The 24328-nt window shown below is 40.9% G+C and overlaps 1 protein-coding gene across 1 annotated transcript in view; it reads right to left on the bottom strand.

Annotated features, from left to right (window-relative positions):
• Positions 1-4898: 4898 nt before the first annotated feature.
• CENPF (centromere protein F) overlaps positions 4899-24328 on the bottom strand; it is a 101565-nt gene continuing 82135 nt past the window's right edge. Inside the window, exons 13-20 of the mRNA XM_079900158.1 lie at positions 21389-24130; positions 20010-20162; positions 16752-16928; positions 16246-16407; positions 13803-13965; positions 12111-12587; positions 10492-10670; positions 4899-5831 (exon numbers count right to left, since the gene is read on the bottom strand). Coding sequence (XP_079756284.1) covers positions 5628-5831; positions 10492-10670; positions 12111-12587; positions 13803-13965; positions 16246-16407; positions 16752-16928; positions 20010-20162; positions 21389-24130 — 4257 coding nt within the window. The 3' untranslated portion in view covers positions 4899-5627. The remainder of the gene's footprint in view (positions 5832-10491; positions 10671-12110; positions 12588-13802; positions 13966-16245; positions 16408-16751; positions 16929-20009; positions 20163-21388; positions 24131-24328) is intronic.

Below are 24328 nucleotides of genomic sequence, written 5' to 3'. Positions count from 1 at the left end.
AGAAACCCAAGGTTGGTTCAGAGGCTTAACGTAGTTATCAGTGACCCACCTTTCTGACCTGGCATCTGTGTTTTGGAAATGTTTTATTTCTGGTCTCAGAATTGGTTACTGCAGGGTGGTCAGCATAACCAATCACTGACAAAAGAGAATGGAATGACCCAAACTGGCTTATCCCAATTTCGTTCCTTCCCTGTGAGCGGGGCCACATTTCCTGAGCAAATGCTGCCCAGCATCTGAACAAAAGCGAGTTCTATTGGCAGGAAAGAAAGTGGCAGTGACAGCTGAGTAGGCAATCAACCATCTTTTCTGTCTGGGGATAATTTTATTTTTAACTGGCTGAATTTGGTTTTAAAAAAAGAATTCTTCATTGACTACAACGCATGCCACATTTGGAAGATCAGTGTGAGACTCTTTGCAAACCAATATATTCTCTTCTTCAATGAGTTTATGACAACCTCATGGAGGAAAAAATTCTAAAAATTCTAATTTTGTTATACATGTTGGAATGAGATTTAGGATGCTAATTTGGGCTTCTGGTTTTTATAACAGCATATTGGTAAATGGAATCTGCAGTAAATCTTCTCAGTGAGAACTTGTTTTAACTTCTAGGAATGATGGGTATCTTCCATTCATTAGCTCTGCCCTTAAAATCTGTTATATGCAAGTCCATGAACGTCTGGTATTTCAACTTGTCTCATAAGCCGAATACCCAAACCTCTGAAAGAACCTAACTGGGCAAAGCCAAGATGTAACTCACTTAACCTGCTCCAAGTCGTGGCTATTTTCAAAGGAAAATAGTCACCTGTTTACAAATCAGCAGTAACACTTCTTTCCCTCCCCACATGGCTATGATTTGGAGGGAAATGACCACCAGCCTGCTGTGAAGGCATAAGCTATGGGCTGACCATAAATAATAGCGTAGGGGAGACAAAGCATTGTGGGCTGACACAGGGCGCCCTCATGACCCTCTGCTGGCCCACGTCCAAGAAGATGGCCATTAAAACAACAGGCAGGTGGCATCCAGGACAAGTTAAACCCTCGTGCGGACTGCCCAAGGTCTAGCAGGAAGGAGTGGGCTCTCAGCCAGCACACGTTATTAGATAACACAGCTGTGATTTCAACACCCAGTGGATCGGCTCACATTTAAAACTCAGAAATATCTCAATGTTTCCCTAAAAAGTCTGTAACTGTGGAAAGCTGCCATTTTCCTGCCTCCTTGGGGGAAGGAAGCAGCATTGGGGAAAAATTCGAAGCGGGAAGAAGTGGAATTCCCTATGATTACAGCAGTGTAACTTTTGCTGGAAACCATCTCTAACTAAGGGTTAAGTAAAGCACATTTTCCTTAGGTGCGGAGTTGTCCTAAGCCCTAAAAAAAAGGAAACTCCCCCCACTGGGTTCAGAATAGGAACCTAAAAAGAACTTATCAGGCTGGTAGTTAGCTTCTTGGCCTCTTTCCTCTCTACTGAGGGGTGTAAGGTAATATATGAGGAGCCTTGGACTGGAGATCGAGTCTAGAACCTCAGTTTTGTTTTGCCACAAACTTAATAACCTTTTTGGGTGTCTTCTTGAGTGGCAAAATAGGACCCACTTCACAAGATTATTAAATATCAAATAAGACAAAGCATTTGAAACTGCAAGGATTCGGCTTGACAAATCTGGTATTTTTATGCATGTAAACATTACCCTATGATCATCCTCAAGGCGTCCTAGAGGAGAGGAACAACAAAGAACTGTCATCTTATTCACCTCCCACATTCTTTACTTTGAGGGGATGAGGGCTGGTGGCATTTTCTGTGCTGGAACTCAATCTGCAAGTCAACAAAAATGTATGAACTTTGGGGATATGCGTGTTTCCTCGTGATTTTCTAAAACATCAATAGAACATACCACTTATATCTACACACATAAATACATCAGCATTACACAGGACAGACCTTACCTGCAGCATCAGAATCAACATAAAAGCCGTCCTTTTCCCTTTCATACCGGGACAGGCTGCTGCTAGAAATGTGGCAGACAGGAATCTGCGCACCTATTACTCTCCAGAAACCACTAGAAAATTCCTGTCCAACACCACAGGATGGGAAGGGTGGAACACACTATAAAAATGGTTGAGGGGTAGAAAAATGAGTTTCTGGTAACTCAATGCTTAAAATATATTTTTCCAGTAAAACAATGCTATAAGTGGAGGTTCTGATAGTTGAAACAAAAGTAATTCCCATTTTTAATATATTATGTGTGAACTCAATTAACTTTCTAAGCTTGAATTAGGCACAATTGGCAATGTTGTTTCTATAAAGAAATGTATTTTGAGTTCCAAATGGTCAGTTTATATGAACTTCAGCAACACAACTCATTTGTAATTAAAATTGCAGCAACTGTTTTCTTTGGGTATTTTTAATGAGCCAACCAAAGAAAAACCAAAACCAGTGGACAGTACATTTGCAAGATCAGTAACTGAATGATATGAACAATTCTACAGTGATTAAACTCATTTGCAAAACAAGCATTAGTGGTTTTGAGAATGGTGAGAATTTTGTAGGACAGAACTTCATCTGAAATTAATGTGTAGTGTTGGATGAAAAGATTTATCTAACAATTGTAAACTGCAATTTTAAAAATTTTCTAATTATATGTATACAGAATAACCAACAGAGTGCAAAATCCTATGTATAGTTAAATAGTAACCGATTAATTTAATTATCATGACAACGTCAGGAGTATTATTATTATTCCCAATTCTACCAGAAGAAACTGGGGCATAGTGAAGGTCAAACTTGGCCCAAGGTCACTTGGGGAGCCCAGGCATTCTGACACCTGACTTTTAACATCTACATTATACTAAACTTGCATATTCAAAGCCTTACAAATCTTTAGATTTTTCAAGTTTTCCAACAGACTCTTTAAAAAGATTTGCTTTTATTTAAATAAATAGTGCTTATGCACTGAGTTAGTAGTTACAATTTTTAGAAGCTGAAATTTATAGCTTGTCTCATTTTATGATTTTGAAAATTCAATAGGTAACACAAGTCAGATGCCATCATCCTAGACTGAAGGACATCTCCATTGCACAGAGAGGAAAAGCTACTTCTATCACAGGAATATTTGTGCTATCAGAATTATTCTGGAACAGACTGCTCCTAGAGAGGCACAATATAAACAAGAAATAAAGTGGGCTCTATGTTCACGAACACCATGGTTGAAATACTTCAACTGTCTGAGCCTACATCATCTTTTATCCAATAAGTATAATCCCCGTTTTGCAAGCTTGTTGTGAGACACACTGTTATTATTAACAAGCTCTCTCCAGACATGAGTCAGAAGCTCCGTGTCTCTTACTTAATGTTAGCCTATGAAATGGAGATCCTAATGTCTACCTCACAAAGGTGTAAGGTTTGAGCAAACATGCGAAATGACTATAATTTTCCACACTGTGTTTTAAGTAGCTGAGCCATAGCTCGTGTAAATAGTGCCATTAGATACATAGCTCTACCTGGAGGTAGGATGCTAGTTTCAGGTCCTCAGTCTTTTCTAATTAGAACGAACGGCCTGGTTCTTCTGAAGCTACCCACGTTCTATTCCCTCAGTGTTCTCTCTAGTCAGTGAACTTAGCGTGAAGCCCCTTCCTCTAAAGGGAAGGCAGCTTATGTGAGTAGAAGTGGGAGGGAGAGCATAGTCCCTTTGGACTCCTGATAACTCCCAACAACACAAAGGGCCATCTCAATTCCTACAGAATATTCAAGAGGGAAAAATCATCTCAACCAAGTCCCTCTTTGAACAGATGAGAATCAAATCCCTAGATCTCTGGACTTGGTTATTTCCCCATGATTTTTCAGCTGGGATCTTATTTGTGACTCACCTGGCTTATGAGGTACTTCAGAGTTGGGACTGTAGTGTATTTAGTTTTCATCCTATATGCAGCTCAGCTCCTAGGGTAACAAGTATTATTAGCTCAAGGAAAAGAATATTTAATGTCCTTGCTGTCCATTTATAAGACTGTGAACAATTCTCTACAATTCTGAAAATGGAAGGCATGCTGAGTACTTCCTATAACAAGGAACAGCAACTACAGTTCACCTAGGAAAAGATGAAGATGCTTTCAAGGACTCACCAAACCGCCCAGCCAGACCTATTGAGTGGAATCTTCCAAAAACTGGAGACAGCCAATAAAGCCGATGGCCTGATCCCAGCAATGTCTACTCTGGGCCATGCCCTTGAGCACATGGCAGCCTTGGGATGATTTATGATAAGGATATTGCACCAGACCACAACCTCGAGCAACAGAAAAAACAGGAGGAAAGTCAGGATACCACTTTCAGTGGATGAATACTAAGTAGCTTAATATTATTGAAGCATTATCCAACCATAGAGGCCATCTAGCAAAGGACAATTTTAAAATATAAATGATAGTATTTGTCAAGGTTTACACATCAATCTGAACTGGAAGTCAAGAGCAAATTATCTTTTACTAGCTCATGTCCTGGAACATCTTTACCCCGATTCAAGGACACAAGGACTTGTTCCAAAGTTTTTGGAATTGATATGGCTCATAATGCCTGCATATTTTCAAAACCCTGTCATCCGTAAATGAGCTGGAAAATACCACGTACTTGTATCCTTGCTGATGGGATTTAATGGGTACACACAATGTGCTAAGCGCTGGCTGGACATATTATATGCCTACATAATCTTCATGACCCATATTCCAAATCACGTCTTTTAATATAACTGAATACATTCACTAAATATAGTAATATCGGTTGTTAAAACATTTTTACTATTATAAGAGGCTGGTGAAGTTAGCAAGAAATGGTACCAAAGTTCATAGTATATTTATATTTAGGAATCATTTTTACAGAAAACAAAGGTGAATTTTTTAATAGAAAATATGCCATATTTTAATAGAAGATCACCATTTATCAGAATGCATACCAAAATACTACAACAAATTGGTCTTCAACAGAAACAGCACGATGACAGAAAACTCGATATGCTACACCTCTGAGGAGTCTGCAACCAGGCTAATTGGAAATCAACACACAACTCCCACTACCCCACACACAAATATGTACAGGTTATATAAGCCAAGATTTAGAAAACACATTGGAAGAGGAGGGACACACCCACATATGTATTTGTGCGCATGTTTTCCTTGAACACATATAACATTGTTTTCTTTTGTTTTACTCAACTCAAAGAAATTCTTGATCTAAAATTATTTTATGCTTAACACTATACCAAGGAAATACCATAAGGCAAGTTTACATTTTTCTGGGAGCTGTTTGTTGCAAGTAAAAAATGTTTTGCAATTTTTTAGTGTAAAAATCCGCATAAAAACAGGAGTTGTTATATAGTGCTTGCCATTTGTGTTAACATTACCAAAAAGCTTTATACAGGACTATCATACATTACAGAAGAGGAATATCAATGAAGAGGTAATCAGTGCTTCCGAACTTTTCTAACTGTTATACAGGGGAGATCTAAAGAGTCCAACATATTTAGCTTTATAAGGAATTGTTTTCTTCCCTCTGATAATGTGCTCCCTGAATAAAGAAAAACCCCACAGACACACTGCCTTCTATTCAACTACAGCCACCTTCCAGGGGTGCTGACACACAAGGGCTCTGCTACTGGACCCTACAGTTCTCACTGCCCTTGGACTCGGGGCCAGCTTCTGGGCTGGGAGCCAGCCGGCCTTGCTTGGCCCTCAGGCCCTCCCTGGGGCTGTCAGCCGAACTTCTCTCAGGAAGGTTACTGATGGAGAGAGATCTGGTGGTGGGTTCTCGGAGGGCAGTGCCTGAATCCACTGGGCTCTGTTGAGTAACCTTGACCTGCAACACAAGCGTCGTTGTTAGAGGTTTAAATCACATTCACATTTCTACAACATGAAAAATCAAGCACTTAGATCACCAAATTTGAAGTTAAATTCTTCTTCTAGGAGTTGTACACAGTTTTACTATTTCTTCTTCCCCAAAAACAGGCCCCCATCTAACAGAGAAGCTAGAGAGAAGAGTCGGACACAACCTCTGACCAGCCAGCCGCCTTGCAAGCTTCCCTTGACACCTCTGACGGCCGCAAACTCACTCCCAAGGCCAGTATGACATTCTCAGGTCAGAAGGTACGCTCTTCGAGGGCAAAGACTATGTCCTCTTTACCTTTGCATGCATAGTGCCCAGAATATGCCTACCTGGCAAACATTCAATATTTGCCTAAATAAGAACCCAAAGCAGCTTCCATTTATCTTAACTGAGCCCCTGCTGTCATTCAAATGAACGTATTACAAATGAGTAATACCACCTTCATAGAGTGGAAGCTTTACTTACAACATTTAAAAGACCTAGAACCTCTTCCTCACATACCAGCATTTTAATCATTCCCCTTACATTGTTGTTTTATTCCCATATTTGGTTTATGGCAGAAGGGCAGCTATCTAATAATAAAGTCCAGAAAAAAGTAAATTCCCTTTCTGATGTCCTGCCTTTTAAGAGAAAGAGGGAATCTCAAAAATGCGAGACTTTAAGAAGTAGATGAAAGGGCAGGGTAGCTGGTAAAGTCGAGATATTTTTGAGGTTTCCATGGTAGCGAAAAAAGATATGGGGTCGGGAAAGAGAAAGAAGAGCACGACAGACGAAGCACAGAAAAAACGTCACTTAACCAAAGTGAAAGGCAAGAGTAGACAATTCAGGTAGGAAGATTTGTAAAAGAGAAAGAGGAAGGACTCTTAACAAGGGTGCTCAGCACAAACGTGCTCAGGACCAAGCCTGATAAGCGGCTATGGGACACGTCACTCCCTGTGCAACGGACTGCCGGTGACCTCCTTCTGAAGCAGTAAGAAGAAAGAATGGAAATTATTTCCCCGTTTATATTCTTTCCATAGGAAGTACGTGGTCTTAAAAGGCAGCTAAATACTCTTCATTACAGAAAACACAGTAAATCTGGCCGACAGATCAGATCCCTGGAAAGCTTGCCTCTACCTCAGAGGATGTGCAGGACATTTAAAAGGAGCAGCCTTGAAGGATTAGGACTTAATGGAAAATTACTGTCCATGGAAAGTTGAAGGAAAAAAAACCAGAGTTTTACTGGCACTCCTTTTTCTTTTCCTCTTTTTTTTTTTAAAGTAGAAAGTGATACAAAAACACACTTCCCTTGAACCCAACAGCTGCAGGAGAATCAAACCTTTAGATTCACCATTAAAGCAGGGGGATGGAGAGATCAAGCTGGGGAAAGAGAATTTAAGCTACTCAATTCCTGAAACCCAATTAAATAGCCAAAGCCCACCCTTTGGCCTCCCCCTCTAGACTCAATTTCTTTGATTCTGAATTGATGAAACTGTAGCCGGTGATCAGAGTTTACACTATGGATTTGATCCTCATGTTGGTTAGTTAGCCTCAGACTCACCCATAACTAGGTGAGGTCGGACTTACCAGGTACTTAAGCTATTAAGTGCACCCATACCCTGACTGTCTTACAAACTGTCTGCAGCCACAGTGGGGAGAGGGCAGGTATGCAAATGGCTCATTGGAAATGAATCTCATTAGTAGGAAAAATAGCTAAGACCCCACGAAACTGCTGACCGACTCTGTGGTGACGGCCTCACCATCATCTTCTACAATTAGTGGACGGTCCTCTGGAGCTGACTACCAACCCTAGATTCAGATCAAGTTTACACACAATCACAACTCCCTTGTTCCCAGCAAACTGGGAGCTCTGGGCTTATTCATCCCAGAGACATAACAGAGAGTGATCCTCACCTAATCCGCATTTTACCCATGTTCCCCTTTGAACTTGTCAGATGTCACTAAAGCTTCCGTTAAACGATCTAGGAAATCTCTCAACACTCAGCCAATGACTTCAGGCAAAGGCTCATAATCCCAAGTTTCTAAGCAACTCTCTTTTTTCAAACTGAATGATGAAATATGCTCAACAGATGAGGCAAGCATTTTATAAGGTGATTCAGAAAATGCTGAATTAAATTAAAAATCAATAGGCTGGGGCTTCTCTGGTGGCGCAGTGTTTGAGAATCCGCCTGCCAACGCAGGGGGCACGGGTTCGATCCCTGGTCCAGGAAGATCCCACACGCCGCGGAGCAACGAAGCCTATACACCACAACTACTGAGCCTGTGCTCTAGAGCCCGTGAGCCACAACTACTGAGCCCGCGTGCCGCAACTACTGAAGCCCATGCGCCTAGAGCCCGTGCTTCGCAGCAAGAGAAGCCACCGCAATGAGAAGCCTGCGCACCGCAACGAAGAGTAGCCCCCGCTCGCCGCAACTAGAGAAAGCCCACATGCAGCAACGAAGACCCAACACAGCCAAAAATAAATAAAATAATTAAATTTATATATATTTAAAAAAATCAATAGGCCGGGTTTCAAAGGCTTACATCTAATCATGAAGTCCCCTATAACCTTCTTTCAAGAGGAACCACCCTCCATTCATGTGCACAAGTGCACAAAATTGCTTAGCAATGCATAACCACTGGTGCCTACTGCAGCCTGTAGCTAAAGCAAGCACACAAGTCTGCAGGCAACCATGGTTATTGCTCTGTCCTCAGCAGATGCGACAGCAGCGTGGAGAGCAGGCCCCCTAGCGTGCAAAGCTCTCTTTCTTAGATAGTAAGTCTAAACTCCACATGGAAACTGCTTTAAATAACATCAATTCCTCATAAAAGAAGGGAAAAATGACCCATATGATGATTTCATGAGGTGATTTCCTAACACACCTTTAAACATCTATTATTGCAATCACTTCAGAACATTCACAGCTCCATTCATTCAACAAATATCTCTACTAGACATGAGGACACAGGTAAACTGTAAACATAACCAGGAACATCGCAGAAGTCATACTGGAACTCAGAAGGCAGATATTTAGGCGAGTAGTTACAGTAAAGTGAGCTGCCGTGAAATAGCAGGACGTACAGGGTACTACCTATGTATCATGATTTCCTGTTTTAAAAGAGCCAAATACTTCATTTCAGGAATTAGCTTGTGGTTAATAGCTTTAGTCAAACCTGGAAGCTTCACTCTTTAAAGGTGCTAGTTACTTTATGGAAAAGAAGCTGTTCTTATTGTCCCTTGGAAAGTCAGGACCTACTCCAGTGCACTCTTCAGTGTTCTATTGCTACCAGCATCCAAGAGTTAAATCCAAATGTGAGTGAGTGAGTGAGTGAGGGAAAAAAAAAAAAAGATAAAAGGTGGGTGGAGGGGTGGGGATGGGGAAGAAATTTGCACAAAACAGTAGAATATTTCTAATACAAGTCATGAATGGGCCCATTTTAATAAGTGAAAGAAAACCTCAGACCCTTCTTCCTCACTCCTGAGTTAATCAAATTTTTATTATAATGTAAGTTATGAACAAACTTAATAGTAGGCATAAATTCCTTAATCCTTAAAGCCCTTATACATCAACATAGCAAACATGTGCATATATGTTCTTGCTTTGATGCAACTAATCACCAGTGTCTTTGTATTCGGTGTCTAAAATCCTACTGAGGAGCATGCCTGCCCACTTAAGAATTACTACATTACACAAATAGGGTTACTACACTTTCAAAGCTTTGTTGGCTGGTTCAAGGTAATCACTGAATACTTAAACTCTGACAAGTAAGCAATCAAAGTAAAATCACGACATTGAAAAAAAAAAAATCTGTGAGCCATTCTAGAAACTTCCAACAAGATTCCTGCAATCCCTAGTTTGAGAAACAATGGGAAAAGATCAAGACTGGAGCTGAGAGAGAGAGTAGGTGTTACTGGGCAGGTTCAATCTTCGTAAGTCTTACTTTCTTCCTCCTTTTATAATACTACTTATTAGGAGAGTACAATAAAATAAGAAAATAAAACTTGAGTTCCATAAAATACATATACTTTGCATACATAAGTGGTAGATGCTGGTATGGATTATTGTAATGGGACAAAGATCTGTGAAGCAAATATCCTCTATGCTTTAAATAATGTGACTGGGCTGTTTGCAAGGTGCAGAGAGGTCCCTAAGATCCCAGACCTCCCTACCCTCAACAATCAAACTAGAGACATCCATAAACAGAGCTACTTTCTCCAGATATCTACTGAAATATGTGCTTTCTGTAGAAAGTAAAGGAATAATGAAACACAAAGAGTCAGCAGCTGGGGGGCAGATGGGTGAGAGGGAAAACTGTGAAGCAAGCAATGACCAGTACCCATGCCAAATCCTTCAGTGGTACTGCCCGAAACTTTCTTACAGACCCTCTGAGCTCTGATCTAACAACGCCAATTCCCGCCAAACAATTTATAAGTGGCCCGCTGGGTCAAGGACAAGATTGTGCGGCAGGGTAATGTGATGTTTATCCTCGCATCTGCTCGCTACTTTCCTCACTACTGACTTCTTTATACCCCAGGGGGAAGGTCAGACTTTGAAGAGCTCCTGAGTCAGAGGGCGCAGTGCCAAACCCTTGCCCAGATAACGCTGTCATTTCCTGGATTTCAAACAGCAGATACATGTTCACAGTAGTTTACCTTTTGTGATCTGCTGCCACCAGCTGTTGGTTTGGAGGTCTCAGCGAGATTTTCTTTGTCGAGACTTAGTGGGGATGGTGCTAACTTCTGTGCAGCAAGGCGGGGGCTGGTCCTTGTCACCATGGTTGTTCTCCGCAGGATGTATGGGCTAGTCTTTCCTGTTGGGATGTCGGCAAACCCTAAAGGCAAAAAGCTGCCTGTCAACACTGCTGGCTCCAATTCTATCTACGGTGGGAGTACTACTCACTAGGTAAAGTTTGAACAAGGATAAGGGTGCCTCCGAAAACACTTTCTCCTAGCCACAGTGGACAATGGACACACTTTATTCATAGTTACCCTGGAGTCATCAAATTGAATAAATCACTAACAGGTTTTTTTCTTATTAGAAACGTAAGAAACCACATGGGGAAAATAACATTAAACAGAAAAAATTTTTCCTGCTTCTTTTATGTGGATGTCTTAACTCGCACTTTTCTAAGAAGAACACACCAGCAGGCCTTCCTGTAAGATTTGGATTAGAGGAGGAAACAATGGGTGAAATGGAAAGGAAAGAGATAAAAGAAAAGGTCTGCTCTTGTTGAAAGGAGGAAAATGTGAAATGGTAGCAGCTACTTGAGGTAATTACTCTCAGGCAGAAAAACTATGTGGGAGGAGAGATTTGACCTTGCTCTGCACTCATCATTTCCTTCCACAGAGGGAACTGACAGGACCTGTGATGACTGAGAGGTGAAGGGCAATGCCAAGGATACTTAAAGAAAGCATGTCACACACAGCATTAAAGTAACTACAGTAACTACAGCAGCATGTGGTTTTGCTTTGTTTTTAACCCTTTAACTACAAATAAAAAACAGAAACGAGAAAGAGATAGCTAACTATTTAGGGGTTAGATTTCCTAAAGCCTAGAGTTACTCAGAGCAGTGCTTCTCAAACTATCTATGGCAAAAAATTGGTTTTGATATTTTGCGGGGGAGGGGTGGGAAGTAATTTCCCATCTGCTGTGGAATGATACTTTTGTATAGTACAATAAGAATGAATCTAATAGAGAACTGATTATGTGCTTGAATGTTGCAACAATAGCAAAGGGCTATGAAAATTTCAAACTCTTACTCTTGATTTCTATACATTGTTTTGATCATGGAGCAGTAACAAAAGTTCCTAGACTGGCCCCAATCTCTGGGCCGCACTTGGAGCACCAGTGGGTTTAAAAAAAAAAAAAGTGGTAAGTGGCTTCAGCCAGGGGTCCAGCATCATCAGGCCCATCCTCTAGCTCACCCACTACCTGGGGGTCACACAGGACTGAAGGTGGGAAAGCTCGAAGGGTGTCTTTGACTTGGGGATTTTTCAACACAGAAATGCCTCTTTCTAAACAGGTTTTTGACAGCCATTTTTCAAATCTCCTAGTACTTTTGATACTGTGACATGAGTAATTAGATCTTAGCCATTCTCTCATGACAGAAAAGAAAGTATATGCCTTACCAATTTAACGGTGGACTACTGCTTCTGAAGGTCAATGAGTACTGTTACGCAATAACCTAAAAAATAAATGCTTCTGTCTTTTTGTATGTGAATTTTTATGAGCACTTTCAAAAGAACACAAATCCTTTTTGAATTATGAGTACCTTTCTTTACAACTTCTGGAAGTCCCTCTGGCTCAGGCTCAGCGTCTTCTGCATCCTCTGCAGGGTGAATACCACTTTTGACTGCTTTCCTGCTTTTTTTAGAAAATTTCTCTGGTGTAGAAGGTGTGGTTTCTCCCCCATCCTCCCGAATCCCACCGGACCTTTGCCTCTTGCCTGAAGCTTTATTTTGGCCAGATGATAACTTCTTTTCAGTAGCAGAAGGGACTGGGGATGGTCCTGGAACAACTGAATTCAGCGAAGGAGAACTTCGAAGATTAAGTTTAGATTGTTGTGAACTCAGACGGGCAACCTGTGTTTCTAACATCTCTTTGGCTTTCTCTAATTTCTCATGGCTTATAAGCAGGGAACAGTATTTATCCAGGTATTCGTCTGCCTCCTTGGTTTTTTCTTCAAGGGTTTCTTTCAGTTCTTTCATCTCGGTCATTAATTCATCAACATTAGCATCCACAACAGTACCTGTCAAAAATAAAGCGACACATCATTTGTAACTTGACGCTTCTCTGATTAACACTGGGCATCAGCAAGCAGATAACCTTAGACTTGCTTCTTGATTTTTATTTTTGGGAAGAGTGGCAGAAGGTCTATCTGTATATGTTCTTATAGTTCTTGTTTGGGATCATATCAACATACATACTCTAGTGAGTTACATACTTATTGGGATAGCTTAAACATAACCCACCAAAATCTCAAACTCATATTTCAGCCAATCCATCAAACCTTCTTGTAGTTATCATATGACATCAAATGAATTAATTTATTACATCCCCGATTTTCCCGTCCGTCCTTTCTATTGTAAGGGAATGAACAGTAAAAGTCGAAAGAGAATATAAAGTCACTGCTGTAATGGCTTTGGGAGATAGGAAATGGCCAGTGACGAGACAAGGCCAAAGAAGTTCTGAAAACCATTTGGAGGCAATGGAGGATCTGATGGACAAGGGCTTGAGGGATACTATAAGGGAAGAGGTCTCAGTAACTTATAGCTGCCTGGTTGGCACTGATTCCATTAGAGACACTCCCTGGAGCCCCAATCCATTCTGAGTACTCTTCTCAGGAGGCAAGACTGTTGACCTCCCACCCGTGCCAATTTATGTATGGTCCAAAAGAGGCACTTCTACTATGCTTGCCATCATCTATCCACACAGAAAAAGCATTCCATTCTGGGGGCATACGTGGAGAAAAGTGGCAGGAAGAGTTGTCATTTCTTTTTTATTTCACCTCCATACCCAAAAATATAGCCCCCAACCCTTCCATTTAGTTGACCCACCAGGATGGGCCAAGGACAACCAGAATCAGCTGTTTATAAATTACCAATGCCAGCTCACATGCCAGTCTTCCTTTACATTAGAACTGCATCATGGACATCACATGAAAAACTCTTCTTGGAAAGGCTCATTAGCAGAAAGGGCTACCAGTTTTTTGTATGTTTTATAGAACAGAAGATGCAATAATTCTGTTTTGAAAATGCAGGCTTCATTCTGAATCCTATTAATGACTCCAAGCTAAGCACAAAATTCTGAAATTGGAAAATGCTGAAAACGGCTAACTGCTGAAAATCAGCATGCAGTCATAGAACAGAGCACTAACGACACTTCCCATGCAGACACACCGTAAGTGTATGATTCACTAGTGGAAAACAGTCTGGGTTCACTGATGTACCCAGTTAACACCGACCTGCTTTCTGTTTCTCTTGCGCAGCTTCAAGACGAGATACCTCTTTCTGCAACGTCTCCTTTTCTTCTTCCAGCTGTTTACAGGATTTGATCAACAACTTTATTTTCCCCTGGGCACGATCGTTTTCCTTCTTCAACTTATCTGCATATTTTAGATTTTCCATCTACAAAACAGAAGTAATTCCACTTAAAACCTTGAATTGCTTTTCATAAGCATATGGAAAAATAATAAGATATAATTAAGAATCATATGCTGTAAATTTAAGAACTATTATTTTCAAAACAATTCATCTTCTCTGCTCAGTGTCCTAAGTCCCCCCAGTAGACACTGTGGTTTTGTCACTCCCTTTCTTAGTATCAGCAAGCATCAGTCACAGTTCTTAATATAATGTCCTATTAAGTAGCCCACTATGTCTGTGTTTATCCAATAGGAATCACACCGGGAGGTAGGGGCCAAGGGTCCGTGCACATATTCTTGGTAGGCCAAACACTCTAGATGACAGAATTGTTCCCTTTTGTGATCTGTGCTGTTGCACAATTTCAATACCTAAGATGGCATTTGTTTCGTCACACCAAGTGATACTACGGCTCACAACACAAATTTAAGGCCAAATGATATTATGGTTTACAATACAAATTTAAATTTTATAGCAGCTCAAACAAAAAGTGAATAGAATGGTGGCAGAATTATGTCATCAAGCACTTCTCAGTAGAACATGTTCACAGTTCCTTAAGCACAATTGCAAAATCAAAAAAAAAAGCTCTGAAAATGATTTCTAGGCAAAACTTGACTTGAACAGATACGAAGGAATTTATTCCTTTATTTATCCCACCTTGTAAAAATATTCATACATTTTGCTGTAGAAATATGAATTTGATTATGAAGTATTACCCCAAGATTCTGATGGGACATTATGTAATATGTGGCATATGCATTGTATTACGCAATATCTAAGAAATGCAGAATTGTAAAACAATCTAGCTCTAAGAGTTTCTGATAAGAGATCATGAACATATAAAGGCAGACCAAACTATTAAAAAAAAAAAAAAAAAGAAGAACCTGAGCATCGCATTCATGTTACAAGTAGATTTCATTCTTCGCACATTTCACCTTGAAATAATTTATTAGCAATGTTGCAGTAAATCTGCACTTTCAGAACTTTCTATTTCTGATTCCAACAGTAATTGGATTAGAGATAGATTTAATTCAGTTTCAACAATGCTGGGACTTCCCTGGTGGTCCAGTGGGTAGCCCTCCACGCTCCCAATGCAGGGGGCCTGGGTTCGATCCCTGGTCAGGGAACTAGATTCCACATGCATGCCATAACTAAGAAGCCGCATGCCGCAACTAAGAAGTCCACATGCCACACCTAAAGATCTTGCATGTTGCCACGAAGATCCCACATGCCATAACTAAGACCCAGCGCAGCCAAAATAAATAAATAAATAAATAAAGCAATGCCTATCAACTTCTACTTCATTAAAATTATATAAGATTTGTATAGACTCAACTAACATGTACCATTTTGTGCACGGCATATATATAAATAGACATTCCCCACAGTACAACTGTCGAAGATTAAAAAAAGGAGAAAGTGAGTAAATTAAAACTTAGACCTGAAGCTACTTCTGTCTTGTTATTAAACCTAACATCTCTCATTTTGTAGCACCAGGACATTATTGATCATTAATGTTATTTTGCACGTAGTTTGTATTTTACTGGTATATTTCCTTCACCTTGATCATTGTATAAGAGCTGTAAACATAAGAAATCTATACCTAGTTTTCTGACCTTTACTGAAAAATATTTATTTTCCAGGTTCATATTGTACATTCTGGATGGTATTCGTTTTATGAAGAGAATTTTGTGGGTATCAAAACAGCCTCCCTCTCCAGGTAGAATTGCTGTAGCACCTTCTACAGTCTCACAATACTGAGATGAGGGCTCACCTCCTTTTTTTTATAAAGAAAAAAGTTTTATGGTCCTTGCATGGAAAAGAAAAGGAGAACATAGACATACGTGTACCTGACCAAGTGCTTGATCTCCCCATAAGCCATGGTAAAGTGGGTTTGGTGACAGCAGTGAACCTGAAGACCAGTCATGCAAGACTTTCACCACCAAATTATTATTATCCACACCTGGAGGGGCCTGCCCTGATCTGTTATTGGCTTGCTCTTCATATCCATCTCAAGAAGTCTCTGACATCCTCTACTCTGAAAGGATTCACTGAGCAATGAATGAAGTTTATTCAAGCTATGGAACTGCAGGCTATCCTCTAATTTTTAAAAACAACTCAGCAGACAAGTGATGAATGGTATTATTTATGATTACAAAAAACTTTTTTCATGAAAATTAAAATGAAAGCACTTAATTTCATACTGTTAAAACCACTGTTAGACGTATGAACCATTCTAAGTCATGAAGTAATGATAAGTGAACATACCTTGGTTTTCTTCAATTCTTCTAAAATCTCAGTGGTCACTTTCAGAGAATTATTGAGTTCTTCTTTACTGGACTTTAAGAGGTCTATCTCCACCTTCTGGGAGCTGAGACATTCTTCCTTAGAAGTTAATTTCTCTCGATATGTCTGGATTTCCATTTCATACTAAGGCAGAAAAATGTTACTTTAGCCAGGAGGCTCAGGTGAAAATATTGTAAAGAAAACAAACAAAAAAGAAAACTGCTGATCCGGGGACCATTTCAAATGGTCTTTGCAACTCCCTTACTATTCTACTCCAAGACGGAAATGTATTTTTAAAAAGATCAAGTCATAAAATAAGACATGTGCAAGTAACTGGTGGAAAGATAGGGAACTTAATAGGATGGGATGTTCACAGGATTATACATCATAATAATAATGCAGAACACTGACCTTCTTGGAAAAAATGCCTCATCACCATGGTCAACACACTCTCCAGTTCCCCCAGTCACCAGACCACACATTTTTACCTGTTTGTTTATATCCAGAAGCAAAGCCTGGTGTTTCTTTTCAGCTTCCTGAAGCCGTAGCTGATATTCAGCTATTTCTTCTCTCATCTTCCCTTGCTTTTCCATCTGGTCTTTGTGTACACAATCCAAACTCTTCTTCAGTTCACTGTTTTCTAGAATGAGCTCCTCCAGTTGACTCTAATGAGAAAAATAATAAAATCATGGGAAGATAATTAAGAGTCTGGATATATATATCAACATCTAGAAAATACTGAGTACTGTCTTGCCTGTAATAGTTTACAGGCAAGACAATCTATAGAGAATTAGTGCTATAAATCCCTAGCAATGTACAGTCAACACTCTGTTTCCCCAGATTTCACATTCACTGATTCAACCAACTACAGAACAAAAATATTCCAAAACACAAATTCCAGAAATTTCCAAAAAGCCAAACTTGAATTTGCTGTGTACCAGCAACTTTTTACACAGCATTAACATTGTATTTACAACTATTTAGGTAGTATTAGGTATTTTAAGTAACGTAGAGATGACTTAAAGTATACAGGAGGATGTGTGCAGGTGATATGCAAACACTATGCCATTTTATATAAGGGACTTGAGCATCTGCGGATTTTGGAATCTGGGGAGGGCCTGGAACCAATGCCCCGTGGATACCAAGGGATGACTGTATTCACTTTAAATGGCGATTTCACCTCCAGTGGCAATTTCCTTTGCTCCAGCCCAAGGTTACATCCACGGGGAACACAGAGTCTCTGAAACCTGGACTTCGCTACTAAAACACTCTGGACCAAACCCTCCTAGGCTCCCAGGCTCACTTATTTAAGTACTTCTAGTGCAGTAATTTCTTGACCTCATTAGCAGCATCACCACCACCTTCACACTCAAGCCCCTCCAGACTTACGTTTTCTTCCTTGGCCAGCTTAGATTCCATCTTCTATCAGTTTAAGAATTTCCTTCCAAAGGCCCCCCACTCTTCTGCCCTTCTCTCCCTTCACTGTGCAGGACTATCAAAACTGCAGCCCTAGGGCTTCCCTGGTGGCGCAGCGGTTGAGAGTCCGCCTGCCGATGCAGGGGGCGCGGGTTCGTGCCCCAGTCCAGGAGGATCCCACATGCCGCGGAGCGGCTGCGCCCGTGAGCCATGGCCGCTGAGCCTGCGCGTCCGGAGCCTGTGCTCCGCAACGGGAGAGGCCACAACAGTGAGAGGCCCGTGTACCGCAAAAAAAACAAAACAAAACTGCAGCCCTAGAGGTATCTGGCTTCTCCGTGCCTGACCCCAAATAGCTGTTTCTATACGTGTTTATGTACATGCTGTGTCCACTTCCTCAGCAGCCGTTCACCCTCAACCCACTCCAACCTGCTTTCATCCCAGCTCCTCCTGAAATGGCTTTTCACGGCATCGTTAAGCTCCATGTTGCAAATCCCAGGAGGACTCCTCAGCCCTCATCTCATTCGACCTCCAGGAAGTATGTGCTGCCGCTGACCACTCCTTCGGTCTTGAGACAGCCTCCATGCGAGGCTTCTAGAACATGACACTCTCCTGGTTTGCCTCATCTTGTCTTCTCAGTTTCTTTGCTGGTTCTTCCTCAGCTTACATGCTGGAGGGCATCTGGGCTAGGCCCTGAGCCGTCTTCTCTTCTCCATCTATGTTTTCTACCATTCCCATAATTTTTTAAACACTACCTATATTCTGAACTAGCCCAATTCATGTATCTACCCTAAACGTTTCCTTCAATCTCCAAGCTCATGTATTTGGTGTCACTTTAGATTCTACTCTAGTTCTTTACCATGCCTTCCTACTGCTCCAACCTTCTTTCCTATTATTTTCCATCTGACTCCAGACACAATGGCTTCCTTTCCATTTCTAAAATGTACAAAGATTTTTCTAATTTCAGAGATTCTACCACTCTGCTCTCTAGACCTAGAAGGCTCCTTCGTCTGCCCTGTTCTCCACGTGGCTGACTCCTTGCCTTGCACGTGACATTCTCTGGCCACGCCATCTAAATTAGGTTCTTCCTTACCCCACACTCCACTTCCCAAATATTCTGCAGTGAAGAATCTTGTTTCCTTTATAGCACTTAACAGTTTATGATTATTCGATATATTTCCTATTTAATGATTTATTGTATGTCAAGATGGTAAGTTCTATGGGTGCAGGAAGAACCACAGGACAGCTATCGTCCTCCATTCTATCCTCTGACCTTAGCCGTGTTTATAGAATGAATAAAGCCATTGCAGACTAACAAACTCATATGTATGGCCTTGAGGCTGAACACCTAGCTTTCCTTTTTAGTAGAGCCTATAAATGAAAGACAAATAACAATATACTTGGGATACTCCCAAGCTGCTCAGTACCAAAGGAGATTTTAGCAGATGCGGGACTCAAATATCATCCATAGGAACTCCTTCCACACAGCATTGCCAGAAAATTCCATGAGCCAATTGCTGAGATTAAATGCCAAAGCTTTTCAGTGTTCATTAGATTAAATACCACATTTAAAGAAAAGCACTAACTTCCCCAACTCCTTATACAGGCCATTACAAATATCGTTTCAACTTTTTGTGATTACTCTGGGTCATAATCACAATTATATTTTGCTGTCCTTTTCTGAGAATTACTTAGGGATGAAGTTGCACAAGGACTACATGAATATAGGAGTTTTTACCATTTGCATGCATGGTAGCTGCTACCTAAGACTTGGTGTTACAGAGATTCAGGAGGAAGCGCATGAATCAGCAATGTCTATTAGGGGACCAGCAGTGGGAGTGGCAGCCCAAACGCTATAGTTCTGCCACAACCTGCCCTAAAATAGCACCCCAAGACTGCTCCAGCTTTACATCTTACTATGACTTTCTTTCTGTTACTTTGTTAGTTCTTTGCAAGATCAGTGCATTTGTCTCTAGCAAGTTCTGGCTTGTAATCTGTGGCAGGCTAGGACAACAGCCTACTGAAAGCAGCATGAAATCCATTTCTGGTATGCATTAATGTAGTTACAAGGGTCATCTTCTATGAAAAAAATATTTGGGCTCCATGACAGGTATTTTCATGTGTTCAGGGGCCTCGCCTGACTCCTTCCGGGCTCATGACAGTGCTGGATGGCGAAAATTACTGCAGGTCTGATCGTGACATGAGCTTGGGTTACTCTTTTCAAAAGCTAAAAAAAAAGTTTAGTACATTACAGAAGGTCTTAACAAAAACAAACAAGGAGAGAGTGCACAAGAATGATCAGAGTGTAATGAATCTGTCACAGAGAAACTTACTTTTCTGCTCTTCATTTCTTCCGACACTAATTTTAAATCTTCAGTTAGCCTGTTTTTCTCCCTACTAAATTCTTCTTTCAGCTCCGTCGTTTTCTGTACCGTTGCAAGCATTTCCTTCTGCAGCTCAGTTTCCTTCACAGTCATTGTGTTTACCTGAAATTTCCTCTTCGTTAGGATCTGCTTATGGTTGTCTGTTTGATCAAATTAATCGCTCTTATATGGCATATTCACGACATTCGCCTTAGCCTCCAATAATAAAATAAAACCCAGCTAATTCTCCCTTTACTAATCCACTCAACTAATATTCTCAAAACCTACTGGTAAGCTTACCTTTTCTTCTCTGCAAGATTTAATAAAAGACAACAATAAGGAAAGGAATGACAAAGAAAGATAATATTACCAAGTCTTAAAATCCTTCATAGAAGTAAAGATTTGAATTAAACTTAAATATCAGAGATTGTATGAGGCAGTGACAATCTATCAGCTCTTGGATTTCTTACTAATTCTCCAAATGCCATGCTAAAATGCAAGAAACATGACTATGATTCATTAAAACCAGTGAAAGCAGTATTGTTTACATTCGTCCCTATATCAGATTGAAACAGCCTGGTATAGTTTGTCTGTCTCCACCCATAACTGCCATACAAAAACTTGAAATTCTTGGAAAATACAGAGGTATGATTGATTGTATTTTCTGGACAGTCCCTTAATATTTGTCCAGTAAAAACTTAATTTGAAGGAATCACTTTCCTAGGTCAGTAAGTATAGGGCAAAAACTTAATTTTTCTTTAATAAGTGAGCTTCCAGATGGCAGATTTTCCCCTTTAAACATCAGCTAACAGAACAGGAGACTGCCCGAGGAGAAGGTACAAAAGAGGGGCTGAAAGCACAAAATCCCCAGGACATGCCCCGGGAGCCACGAGGGTTCTATCAGTTACAATTGTATCAGTATCTTTAATAGTTCTTTCTCCTAAAGGCAAAAAAAAGGCAGGGCAGCAGCAAAGGGGATCCCTACTGATTCTAACTGATATCTGTTATACTCTCTACAGCAGTGGTTCTCAACTGGGTATGGGTATGGGGGCTACTATTCTGATGTACTGTGAGAAAGGAACCATGCACAACCCAAAAGCTTCTGCCCTGTCCAGGTGCCACAGTGAAAACCATGCCAATCCACACAAGTGCCCCATGGAAGTGTGTGCCAAAGCCAAGGGTCACCACTGCTGGAGCCAACTCAATGTCCCCACAGTTCAAGACCCCAAAAGCCTTTACAAAGTTTGGTCCAATACTGCAAAAGCTGTCCAGAAGGAAAGAGAATTCACACAGTGGCTGACCCGCCCGCATGACAACACATTCAAATGTACAGAGATAAAGCCACTTACTTTTTCAACAAAGGACAGTTTTTCCGTTTTTGTCAATTGAAGCTCTTTCTCCAGATCCTTGGAAGAATTCTGCAGAGCTTCTAAGGTGTCCTGCAAAGTGTCATTTTTGGATTGCAGCACCTGGGTCTTCTGCTCCAATTCCACCATCAGATTTTCCAGTTTTGTTCTTTGCTCCTCCCAAAGTTGCTGTTCTCCTTCCATCTGGGACAGTTTAGAGACCAGCTGCTCTTGGTCTTGAATATGATTTTTTAGTATCCTGGTTTCTTCATCCTTTTTCTCTAGTTTCTGTTTGCCATCTTCTACTTCTTGAATGAGGCCATTCACAGAAGACTGCAAAAGCATGTAATTACTTTTGGCCTCGTCAAGGCCCTGTAGCAGTTGAGCCTTCTCACGTTCAAGGGAATCTACTTGACTACTCAGGCTCTGTTCTTCTGCCTTCCAGGTCTCCTGGTCATCACACAAGGCTGCTACTTCCTCACTTAGCTCTTTCAATTGTGTCTGCAGTATCTCCACCACAGCTTTAGATTCTTCTTTCATCTGTTCTTTTTCTTGCTCTTTTTCTTGCAATAGATTTTCAAATGAAGAGTTTAATGTTTCTAATTCAGACACTCGACCTTGCTCTTTTTGTAATTCTTTTGTCAGATCTTCTTTTTCTGACCTTGTATTGACAAGATCTAACTCCAAAGCTCTCAGATTTGGGGCCATCTCCTCTATTTTTGCTTTCAGGGTCTCTACCTCTGCTTTGGACTTCTCAGCCTCAAGAATCACATGCTCTTGGTTTTTTCCTGATACCTCTAGTTCTCTTTCAAGGTTCTCAACTGTATCCTTCAGCAAAGCTGCCTGATGCTCACTTTCCTTCAGTTTTTCTAAGATATGGAGCCGCTTCCTTTCATTAGTATCTAGGTGGACTTTCAGCTTTCCAATGTTATTTCTCAGCTGATGTACTTCCTGCACTGGGGAGTCCAGACTCTGTTCTTCCGCCTTCCAGGTCTCCTGGTCATCACACAAGGCTGCTACTTCCTCACTCAGCTCTTTCAATTGTGTTTGCAGTATCTCCACCACAGCTTTAGATTCTTCTTTCATCTGTGTTTTCTCTCGCTCCTTTTCTTCTAATACATTTTTCAATGAAGAGAGTAACGTGTGTAATTCAGACACCTGACCTTGTTTTTCTTGTAGTTGTTTCACCAGATTTTCTTTTTCGGACCGTATGGTGACAAGGTCTAAATCTAAAGCTTTCAGGCTTTCAGTCATCAATTCCATTTGTGTTCTTAGGGTCTCCACCTCTGCTTTGGAATTCTCAGCATCAAGAATCACCAGCTCTTGGTTTTCTTCTGCCATATGCAATTCCCTTTCAAGGGTCTCAACTTTATCCTGAAGCGAGTCGTTCCTACGCTCGCTTTCTTTCAGTTTCTCTGAGATGTGGAGCTGCTTCTTTTCATCGGCCTCAATGCGGACCCTAAGTTTCTCAATGCCTTTTCTCAGCTGGTGCACTTCCTCCTGCGTTGAGCTCAGCCTCACCGCGACCTCGCCTTTCTCCATCAGTGCAGCCTCCAAGGCCTTGGTGACGGTCTGCTTTTCATGCTCCAATTCACTCAGTTTGGTCTGCAGGCTCTCGGATTCCCTTACGAGTGATTTCGTCTCTTTATTCAGTTGTCTGATTTGGTTTTCCAGCTCACTTCTTACCAGAGACAGTGCCTGAGAGTCCTTTTCCAAACTCTGCAGCTGCTCTTGGAGATGTAGATACTCATCTTGATGAGATTCGAGCTCTTGTATTTTCTCCTTCATCTTTTCAGACATCTGATCCAGCTCTTGATTTTCTTTTGACAAAGTATCTAATTCTCCACGAAGCTGGTCTCTCTCACTTGTGACCACCAAGAGTTCTTCCTCAAGACAGTTTATAACTTTCTGCTTATTTTCATTGTCTTTTTCTAAAAACAGCTTCTCTGTTTGAACTACCTCCAAGTTGGCTTCCACAGAGAGGGCGTGATGCTCTGTGCTACCTCTCTCAGCTTTCATCCTCTGCAGCTCATTTTCCACACTGAGACATCTCTCTCTCCAGTTGTCGGTCACCTTGGCTACCTCATCTTCAATACCTTCATGTGACAATTTATCTGTGCCCATTTCTAAGTTAGAAGTGAGGCCTCTCGAACTTTCTACTCTCTGGTTATCACGAGAAAAGGATTCCAATTTTTCACTGAAATCTGACTTTTCTTTCTTAAGTTCCTCAACTATTTTTTCCAATTCTATACATGCTTCAATCTTGGTAGTTAGTTGTACTTCCTGTAAATTGAGTTTTGAGTCTAACTCTTTGATTTCATTTAGCAAGCTTTCAACTTTTTGGTCACGTTCCTTTATGCCATGAAGTAATCTCAAATTCTCATTTGATGTCTCTTTTACCTGCAGTTGGAGATTCTGAATGGCTACCTGATTCTCCAGAAAATCCATAGGTACCGAAGCGTCAGGACCAGAAAGTGACAATTGGGAAATGCATTCTGAACAGCCCTGGGTTGTGTCTTCCACTGGGGTCCCGTGACTGGTTTCTGGGGACTGCTCCCCGGACCACTCTCCTATAAGTTTGATTGCACTCGTCTTAGTTATTTTCTCCATCTCTAGACTGAGGTCCTGCTGAACATCTTTTTCACAAATCTGATGAATCTCATGCTCTGGTGTCCTCTCTTTAGTTTCTGAAGTATAGTCTTCCGGTTCTCTTATGTCACAGCTATCGTTTCCACCCCGAATAGCCTGTAGTTGTAAGATATAATGAGAAGGCACTTTATTTTTCAAGAAGAATCAAAATAGAATAAATAGGCTGAATTATAGTATTATTTTTGAGAAACTGGCTACTTGCTTCTGCTAAACACATCTCTTCAAAGGGCATTCTTCCCACCAAATTCACCTCTCTCCATCCAAATATTCAACACAATTAAACAAACATTCAGT

The sequence above is a fragment of the Stenella coeruleoalba genome, assembly GCF_951394435.1.
Source record: "Stenella coeruleoalba genome assembly, chromosome: 1".
In the NCBI taxonomy this organism is placed as follows: domain Eukaryota; kingdom Metazoa; phylum Chordata; class Mammalia; order Artiodactyla; family Delphinidae; genus Stenella; species Stenella coeruleoalba.
The sequence above is the reverse complement of the archived record's forward strand: the minus strand, read 5'-3'. Positions and strand labels throughout refer to the sequence as shown.